The 10,738-nt window shown below is 37.7% G+C and overlaps 1 protein-coding gene across 1 annotated transcript in view; it reads right to left on the reverse strand.

Annotated features, from left to right (window-relative positions):
• Window positions 1-8,578, reverse strand: part of LOC139916426 (uncharacterized) — a 171,555-nt gene extending 162,977 nt beyond the window's left edge. The window contains exons 1-3 of the mRNA XM_078287285.1: window positions 8,545-8,578; window positions 6,968-7,062; window positions 5,989-6,271 (exon numbers count right to left, since the gene is read on the reverse strand). Of these exons, the coding sequence (XP_078143411.1) occupies window positions 5,989-6,271; window positions 6,968-7,061 (377 nt within the window). The 5' untranslated portion in view covers window position 7,062; window positions 8,545-8,578. The remainder of the gene's footprint in view (window positions 1-5,988; window positions 6,272-6,967; window positions 7,063-8,544) is intronic.
• Between the last annotated feature and the right edge of the window lie 2,160 nt (window positions 8,579-10,738).

Below are 10,738 nucleotides of genomic sequence, written 5' to 3' on the forward strand. Positions count from 1 at the left end.
TCTATGACAAGAACAAAAATTCAACACCTTGCAGGGTCTCACCCCACCGCACTCTCCTTCTGCCAAGGTCGATTGGCAAATTGATTCAAATCTGTTGAAGTTACTGGTGTGATAGTCATATGGGGGAGGTTATATGTGGTATAATATGTGATCATGACATTGCCATGTTTATAACTGAATTTTTTTTTTTTTTTAGTTGGGAATCACCATGTTGCTGCGCGTCATCCTTAGCCAAGAGGACATTCGGAGGGTCACCATTGACAACATGCCAGAGACTGTTGATGGCCTACACTTGATGCTGAAGAACAAGCTTGGATTGGAAGGGGACTTGGTGGTGCAATTTCAAGATCCAGAGTTCGACAATGAGCTTTGCAACTTGAGTAGCATGTCAGAGCTACCTAAAGATAAAGTGACTTTGAAAGTATACAGTAAGCCTCTTGAATCCTGTCATACAGACTCAACCTTGGACACTGCAAGCCTGTCCTCATCCCCTGAGGACAGCCCCACTGCCAGGCATCCTCGTCAGCTGCCTCAGCCATTTGACATCCCTATTTTTTCATTTGATGTGGAGCTAAAGTTGAAGCAAGGAAATTAAGCCTTCCATAAAGATGGAACCCTTCTTGACATGTCCAAAGACATGAAATCAAACATTTTGGATAAAATAGCAGAATCCATTTATGTCCATAACCCATACCCAACACGTGAGGAATATGACTTGGTGGCACAAGCTCTCATCAACAAGCATCCATGTCTGAGGGAACCAGGGTCTGTCAGCGGGTGGTACTGTTGGAAATTTAGTTTGAAGTTCAAAATGGGTAACTTCTAGGGATGCCCCGATAACGTTTTTTGCCGCCGATCGTCTATGAGCCATATCTGCCGATACCGATCGGCCATACCGATAGTTTTTTTGTTTTGTTATAACAGCTGGTATAGCAGTATTATAGGTCTAACAGTTTCCATTTTACATACATTTCATCCATCAAATTGAGTCCTGGTTAAAAAGTGTCCACATTTTCTTTTTTTCTACCTCAATATTTATATATTTATTTTTGATCATTATGTAAACAAAACCATGTGCGTTCTAGGTAGCGCAACATGATTTAGTGAGATAATGAAGCACAAGACTCAGACTGTTGCCACTTGCCTGTGTTGTTGAGTCAAGTTAAATAAATGGAGACACCCTCCGAAGATATATATCCGTTTCAGTCTTTGTTTTTGTATAGCCTAAGTGAATGTTCTTAAGAGAGAGAGAAATGAGACTTTTCAGTTGCCTCTCCGCTGTTAGGGTCTCGACCAGACCTTAGATTGGGCCCAAAAAAACAAGCCCGACCCTACCCGAGCCCGTGCACGTTCTGTCTGAGCCCAGCACGGGCCTGTCCCATTGGCTGCATTTATGGGCTCGAGCCCGGTTTAAAACCGAAATTTTCTTAGTAAGTTGGCTGTTTATAAGTAGCTAAACTAATTCTGAGTTGTTTGAATGACAAAAATCTGTTCAGAATTATGTGCGGGATCTTACTGAATAGCCTACTTCCTCTCGCAAAGGACTCGCAAAGCAAGTGTGGTGCCGTAGGCAGCGAAAACTCGACACTTACATTTCAAATCATAACCTTTGATTGACTGGTGATAAAAACATAATTGACACAAGGAATTAACAATCAGACTTTGCGGATTACAGAGAAATTTGAATGACAGAAATCTGTTCAGAATTACGCTCAGGATCCATGGTTATCAACCTGCCTGCGTGCGCATGGTGCCAGAGGAGAGGAGGAGACGCTGTGCCGCTGCTGACTGAGATGTGAATATGTATCGATCACAGTGATTGATACATAAGGTTTAAGGTTACAATGTTATAATACATATAACATTCTGATTATCACACCAAATAGCTTACTCCCCACCCCAATTATAAAAAAAACAAAAAAAAAAAGACGTTAGGCTATATCTCTGACCACAAGAGCAGCCCGGCCCAGCCCGAGGAGTGCAGACCATTATGTAAACAAACGCATATGTCTCACGTGTTTTGCGTCATCGATCGGTTTTTGCAATCGGCGACTATAAAGCATTATCGGAATTCTCCGATCTCATATTTATACTGAATATCGGCCGATTCCGATTGCTGGCCGATCGATCGCGGCATCCCTAGTAACTTCCGACAGAAGGTACGAGTGGCTGGATGCCTAGAGCTCAAGATCAACTCACGTACATCGAGTTCACCTGGGACAAGAAAAATTAAGAGGGCCAGAAAATCAGAAGTCAATTTCCTGCCAGACATCCCTGAAGGAAAAACACACAGATCCCTCGACGAGGAAAGAACAGCGATGGTTACCAAAATGAAGAAGAGGAAAGTTGATTGGCAGCAAATTCAAGAGATGATGACCAGCACCTTCCCTTTACGGAGAAAAGAGATTGTGGAGGATGAGCCATTTGTGGCTGACATCAAAGCTTGATGGCCAGCACTGTTCTTTGAACGTCAGGTAAAGTGTTTCTCTATTTCGGATGAGGTGAGGAGGATCAGATTGGAGACTGATTGAGAATTGCCAGAGATTTTATACAACAAAGGTTAATATCAGCAGTCATGAAAAATATGATATACTGACTGTAAAGAATACATTGATTGAAAAATGTTTTCTGCAACAGTAATGTACCAGAGGCGTTGAATTTACAGCCTTGGCTTCCTTCTTTGCTTGTTTTCTGCCTACTGTAGATTGAAGCAGAGTTTGCTCGCCTTACCTCTGTTGACCTGAAAGGCTTCTTCTTCGCTGAACTTGACAAGTATCTGCCAAGGTTCCTTGAGATATACAGAGCCAGGAGTGGTCTGGTGGAGCAGAACAAGCTTTTGAAGACACTGGATAATGATAAGTGTGCTTAACTTAACGCAAAGCCAATGAAATCAACAATTCTAATGCATTTTCCTTACTCAGAACTAGGTCTATCTAGTCCAAAACCTGATGGAGGTCTATTTAATTTGTTATAGAATGTGGAACAATGGTTCCAAAACCCCTTGTTGACCCTCACTTTGACCTAGGCTGCTAATTGCATACCTTGTTAAGGAAAGAGTTAATTATTTAATTCTAGTCCAATATCCATCTTTTCCCAACATATTGCTTATTTCTGGACTGAACCAAGTATGCAGACATGAGTAGAATGTAACACCAGTTAGAACTGTATTCTGATGTTATCTGCCTGAAGATGTTCCATTGGTTAGGTATTGTGTCTATTATTTTTACAGAGTTCCAACCAATGGAAAAGGGCAGTCGTCTTGATGGGGCTCCCCCACTACCCCAAAGAAGATGTGTCCAAATTTTATAAGAATGTGCAGGTATATTTTATTTTCTGTATTAGTTTCTGTTGAAGGAAAGTTTCTGTTGAAGAAAAGAGTCTATATCACATTTTTGTCCACTTTGTGTAGGCCACAGATGCTGAGGAGGACATGACAAAAGGAATGGCAGTTGGCATCCTCATGGTGACAGAGGGGGATAATCTTCTTGATGTCGCGGTGGTCCTCGAGGAACAAATCATCTCTCCATCCCTCTGTGATTTTCCAAGAGCTGTGGCAGTACTGATGGGTCTCCTCTTCACACTCAACATTGACTATCCCAGGGGCCTTAGGTACATGTTTGAAGTCATTCAGAAGGTGCTCATGAACATTGGTGGAGGGCAATGCTCTGCATTGGTTCATGGCTTGAGAAACAGACTCTTGAGGAAGACCATGTAAGCTTAAAGCAGAGTTTAAGCGTTGATCTGACCTGTATGCTGAACCAAATGTGAACATTGGAGGACAATGCTCTGCATTGTGTCATGGACTGAGAAATGGACTCCCATTTAAGGTTAACTGTTTGAGATCTGCACACACGGCGATATTCTGCTTTGGTTCATGGTATGAGAAATTGACTCTTGATGAAAACTATGCATGTTTAAGAGTTAAAGCAGAGTTGTGCATTGATTGTGATCTGGTTACAAAACCAAATGTGACCATCTTCATTGGTTCATGGTATGAGAAATGGACTAATGAGAAAAAAGCAAAATGCAAGTTCAACTGAATATGATCTGCACACTAAACAAAATGTGAACATGGAGGGCAATACTGAGAAATGGACTCTTAATGAAAACCATGCAAGTTTCAGCACTAATTGTGATCTGGTTAACCAAATATAAACCTGTAGAATGTGCATTGCATTTGACAGTTTAATCAGACTGAATTCATGATGACTAGTGCAGGTTTGCTTGGCCGCTGTGGAAGGCCACACACTGTCTGGATGTGGGGGATAGTAACATACAGACACACACTTGGGGGGGCACTTCTGTGTTGTGTTTACTTGTTACTGTTGATATTTATAATTGAAAATGTATATTTTCTTGGGACCTTTAGAAAAACATACTTTTGCTTTTTTTTCACAAAGTTTTCAAGTTTTGATGCACTATTTGTAACTGCAAATTGTTCAATGCCAACAAATCTGTTCGTTTTTCAAGTTGACATCACAATGCAAAATCTGTAGTCACTCAATTGTCAGTTTTAAAAGTGATTGGAAGAAAAATAAATTTTAGGTTTGATACCTAAATTAGATACATTAAATAACACATTAAGTATTAGGCCAGTATGAGTGAGTATCTCTGCCCAGTGTACTGATAGTAAGAAAAATAATTGTTGATTGTCATTTAAAACAGAAAAAGCAATTTTTTTAAAAAGCTTTCCAGTACAGATTTTCCATTTTGATGATATTCGTTGGTACTGTCTTAACCTTTTACTTTTATTACAAAGAGTAATAGCGACTCCTGTTTAGCCGGGCATCACTTCCACATTGCATCCTCAGTGTGTCAATGAGGATGTAATGCGTGGATTGTGTGTGTGCGCACATTGCATTCCCATCCATAGCTGCTTTGATTCAAATGTTATCAATTTGTGGTAGAATGTATTTTCATAACATTTTTATAGCATGCTTCATCCATTTTTGACACTCACTGAGGATGTGATGTATCAGTAATGTCACACACAAAAGAATATGGAAGACAGTGAGCCATCTTGTGGATATTTGTGAATTGGCTTCATGCTGAAAAGGAGTTGCTGTGTCTTCTCTATATACAACACAATGGTCGTATTGAAAAGTAATTTGATCAGACTGTTTCTTTAATGTCCAATTGTTTACAATTGTTGGATGATTCAGCTGTTGAAGCGATGCAGTTAATTCTAAATGTTGCAAAGGAATTGGAGTCTGAATGTTATTAAACAGGTCGGGTGTTGGATCACAGTGTTTGTGGTTCCTAAAGTCTTTGCTCATCTTCAGTAAAAATAAAAAAAAATGTTGGGCAGTGATAGTCGTTAAATTGTATTAAATGTCTGGGGTGAAGACTAGTCATTTATTCTGTTGAAAATTGCTTAGCCAGTATGAAATCTGAAATGTATTTAGAGGTTAGAGGAGAAGAACTAAAATAAAAATTAAATCAACTAGAAAATGTAAGTAATCTTGATAGGGTTTTCAATTTAAGCAACTGGTAAATTTCAGTACAACTGACTAGTATCACAGTTAAATCAACTAATACATTTAAGTAATCTTGATAGGGGTTTAAATTTAAGCAATTGATAAATTTAAGTACAACTGACTAGTATTGCAGTTAAATCAACTAAGAAATTTAAGTAACATAATGTTATTGAAGTTTAATCAACTAATGACTTGAAGTAATATTGACTGGAAGTTAAGTTAAATCAACTAAAGGTTTCAAGTATTATTGAATGAAGTTGGAGTTGAGTCAAATAGCAAAATTTAGTTGAGTTAACTTATTTTGTTGTCTTGACATACAATTTTAAGGCAGCCTGGTCACTCAAATATTTAAGTTGAAACAACAAGTTGGGGCTTACAGTGTACTTATTCGCTTAATAGCCATTAATGGAAACACACCATATTCGCATTTTAACCTGAATGGAAACATAATTATTGACACCTTGAGGCTCACAGGTCCAAACACAGCACAGCACTAATGAAAACCAGATACCTGGGATTGGCGTTTCCATTATCATTGAGGGAATTTCCGATACGAATCTCAGCTCCATTGATCCTTTTATGACAACAGTCTCTTCTGTTGGTGATGGTGACATAGTTGACTTTATAAGAGTTCAGAAGGTCCAGTCTCCACCATGGTTTAAAATCTGCTTGGGTGTGGGTGCAGGAGCCCTGGTTCCATTGGCTAGCACGATTCCCATCAATGGCTCTTTCAGGTACCGCATTCCCATATGGTGAAGACTGAGCTACTTTTCCACCTCTAGCAACATTATTACCTAGATAAATGGATGAAATTTGACAGTCAAGACAGGAACACACAGACTTGTTAGGTGTGTGAGTTGCTGAGTTTTTTTTTATAGAACTACTAAAATTAGGATCATCTGAAATTTATAAACACAACAAATCAAAGGTAACATATACAATTCACAAATTTAATTTTAACAACAATATTTGGTTAGATATAACTATTTTATCACTCACCAATTTGTGAAGATTTCCACCAGTTAACTTTTACAGCAAGATTTTTGTATGAATAAAATAATTACATTTGTATTAGAGATGGACCACAACACAATAGTGTTAGATGCCTAATTTGATTCTAGTCAGACAGTGACCCATGTTCTTTATTATTTGCTGTCACAGTTCACTGCTAGACACATTTAGAATGAGGTCTGTAAAGATTATAATATACATCATTTTAAAAAGAAAAAAATAATTTGAAGCCTAGTTTGTTGGTGGGTTGAGGAGTGTTGTCTCCATCTGCTACACTGTAGCAGGTGTCCCATCAATGGCGCTTTAAGGAACCACATTCTCTCATGGTGAAAACTGAGCAACAGTTTCCCCACTTGTTTAGCATTGGCTGGTAATGGCTAACTTTTGTTTTAACTTTGTACACCATCAAAATTGTAAATGTTGCTATTTCTTTGTGAAATACCAGCACCATGAATACAATTATTTGTAAATCATCTCACCAAAGGGATAGACAATAGGGAACCTTCGGGTGCTGATAGGGCTTATTTGCACTACAACAGCAAACAAGACAATGATTGCGCCAAGAGTCCCCATCCTGCGGAGAAAGTTCAGCATGTTACAGGAGCATGTTACAGGATAATCTACAGTGATGCTCCTCACCTACAAGGCCCTGCATGACTTCGCTCCGGATTACATATCAAAACTCATCTCTCCCTACTGTCTTTCTTGTTCTCTTCCATCCTCTAGCTCTGGACTTATGGCTGTCCCCAATACAAGGCTGCACTCCTTGGGAGACAGAGCCTTTTCCTCTGCTGGCCCTCGCATCTGGAACACGCTACCTCCACCAGTCAGAGCATTGGACAATGTTGGTTCTTTTATATCACTTCTCAAGACTCACCTTTTTAGAGAAGCATATAAATTATGATTGTATTGTTAGTTTTAACAATACTTTTTTAATACTGTTTTTATGCTGTTTTTATGCTGTAAAATGCTTTGAGTTATTGAGAAAGCACAATAAAATGTATTATTATTATCATTATTATTATCATTATTATTATTATTATTATTATTATTATTATTATTATTATCATTATTATTATTATTATTAGATTAGCCCCAAGTATTTTTGGATCAGGAAATATATATAGGTTAAGTTTTACAAAGTTCAAAATTTGTATTGCCTCCTACCATCCATGCTCCATTATGAGCACTGTCTACAGAGATTTGCACTGTACAAGAGTGTGAGGTAAATTTGATTTAGTGGTCAGAGGTGGGTGATTAATTTAAGTGACCGAGCTTTAAAATCCAGCTTTGGGTGAATCGAGATACATACCAGGGCACAAATCAAGTTTACCTATCTACCCTTGGTATGTCTGTGGGATAATTGGTAGGTGGGCTTTGCCATTCACTGTAATGTAATTTGAGCAGAACTAAATGAATATGTTATGCATAATTTCAGTTGGTCAGTCCTGGGTCTAGGTCAAAGGAGCCAAGGTAGAGCCAGAACACACAATGCCAAGAAAAAACAAGGCAGGTAGTGTATGTGCTAGATTTGGTTAAATGAATGATTGATTGTCCAAATATGGAAAGATGGCAAAAATCTGTGGTTGTGAGCTGGTGAGCTGACTAATACTTGTCACCAGATGGACACAGGCTAGCTTGGACTGACATTTGACTTGGCTGATAGCCTCATGGTTAGATGCAAGACAAGCTACAGCTAAACTCCCAATGTTTCCTACGGCATAATGGCTTTTCAAAGACCTTTAACATCCAGCAGAGCTCAATTCTTTGCTAGTATAATATTGAATCATTATGTCTCTTGTGTCAGCCAGCTATTATTCTTATTGTTATTAAGAGCAGCAGACTGATGGGGTTGATGGATGTGGTATTAACTTTTTCAAAAGTTAATACCATTCCACATTGGAAGGCTCAAATTTGGTTCCCCTATGGCATCAGCCTGAAAAAAAACAATAATTGTTCCATATAAAGCTACATTTGTAAGCAGCTGAAAACAAGCTAGATATGACAGAATAAGAAAGAAAAGACAAAGTGATGAGAAATGCCATTGAAAACCTACCTGGAAGCTTTTTAATAGCAGCTGTCCCCTGTATCTCTGTGTAGAACTAAAGAGAGAGCAATCTTTATATACTCTTATATATGCACATCATGATGTGGATGTTTTCCAAACGCAGAAGCCTGTCTGAATAAATACAAGTACTGTTTGTACAGCTCATACTGTGAATGACAGCGGTTTAATCTTGCACGATCCTGGTAATGCACAACTGGTGTTTATGTGCTGATTTGCAATATTTCTCAGACATTGAAGGTCCCATACCTTTGTTTTTCATGATTTTGATTTCATATTTACTGTTTCTTAGCATGAAAATAATATAGTTCATGATATTCTTCAAATATCCTGCAAGATGTTTGTCTGGATAAAAGTTTTAAACTTTTTTGTTAGAGATGGACCACAACGCAACACTGTTAGATGTCTAATTTGATTCTAGTCAGTCAGTGGTGTTCTTTATTTGCTGTCACTGTTTACTGCTAGACACATTTAGCATAAGGGTTAACACTTAACATTAAGTGTTCATTAACTAATGTTAACTAATGTATTCACTAACATGAATTAAACGTGAATAACAACATTAACAAAGATTAGTTAATGTTAAATGCACAATAAACAACTGCATTAAGTAATGTTGTTACACATGTTTGTTAATGCAATGTATTGTCTAAACTGAAACCCTAACTCTTCATGTATTATTTAAACATATCCTGGCATCAACTAAAGTGAGTAAGTCACAACAAGCATTGCCTAATGTGAATAGTGTGCTATTCATGTAATTTGGTATATCTGTTGTAAAGTGTCACAATAATCTCTGTTAATGTTGTTGTTCATGTTTAATTCATGTTAGTAAATGCATTAGTTAACATTAGTTAATGAACAGTGTTACGAAGTTTAAAATATACTATTTCTATCCATTGTTTTTTATTTATTTTTATATTTCTATAAAAGAAAACCCTTGTCTGTTGGTGGGTTGAGGAGTGTTGTCTCCATCTGCTACACTATATCAGGTGTCCCATGAATGGCTCTCCAGGAACTACATTCTCATATGATGAAAACTGAGCAACAGTTTCCCCACTCATTTAGCATTGGCTGGTAATGGCTAACTTTTGTGGTAACTTTGTACACCATCAAAATTGTAAACATTGCTATTTCTTTGTGAAATACCAGCACCATGAATAACATTATTCATAAATCATCTACCAAAGCAATAGACAATAGGGGGACCTTGGGTTTTGATAGGGCTTATTTGCGCTGCAACTTGCTGTTGCAGCGCAAATAAGCCCTATATAAGCCCTATAAGCAAACAAGACAATGACCACGCTTGGAGTCATCATCCTGCAGAGAAAGCTCAGCACAGTTCTATGGAACACTGCAACAGTGTGATGGGAACTAGGTTTTTCATTCCAAAGTTATGTACATTCATTTTTAATAAAAACTTGTACTTGATACTCAGTTTCCGTTCATCTCTACGGGAAAGGTAAAAAAAAAAAAAAAAAAGCATCTGCAATTTAATTGTTTCCAATTTAGTTGGCCTGTATGACTGGTGTTTATGTGCTAATCATGTAACATTTGCAACATTTCTCAGACACTGAAGGTCCCATACTTTAGCTTTTTATGGTTTTGATTTCATATTGACTAGGGGTGTCCCGATTCTCCAAATCCACGATTCGATTTGACTTTAGATTTTAAGGTCACGATTCGATTCGATTTTCGATTTAAACTTTTTTTTTTTCAGCACTGAGAGCTATGCCATTGTTAGACTATCGAGTCTTGATCTGTAAAGATCAACAGATGATTGGTTTTATGCCCTGACAACTGTCATTTACATTTTTAAATTCTTCTTTAAAAAGATGGTATCAAGTGTGATATAACTGCCATATTTTTTTTTTGGAATGTACCACACTAAGGCCATATGGTCAAATTTTTTCAAAGTTTTTCCATTTAAAAAAACACAACTTTCCCTTTAATTTGGTACCAAATACATGGCAAGGCGATTCAGGGCGTTTTTCTGGCAATTTTTCATAACTATCATGTCTTCTAAAGTGCAATCAAGCATGCATAAAGATTACCATATCTTGCTAGGTTTGATATTTAAGCTACCCACGTGAGCTGCATTTCAAATTCCACAGACTATCAAAATGTGATGACTCAGGGATTCTTGCTTTCCCTACAAGTCACCTATCCCTGGCGATCTATTAAG

This window comes from Centroberyx gerrardi, chromosome 12, assembly GCF_048128805.1.
Source record: "Centroberyx gerrardi isolate f3 chromosome 12, fCenGer3.hap1.cur.20231027, whole genome shotgun sequence".
In the NCBI taxonomy this organism is placed as follows: domain Eukaryota; kingdom Metazoa; phylum Chordata; class Actinopteri; order Beryciformes; family Berycidae; genus Centroberyx; species Centroberyx gerrardi.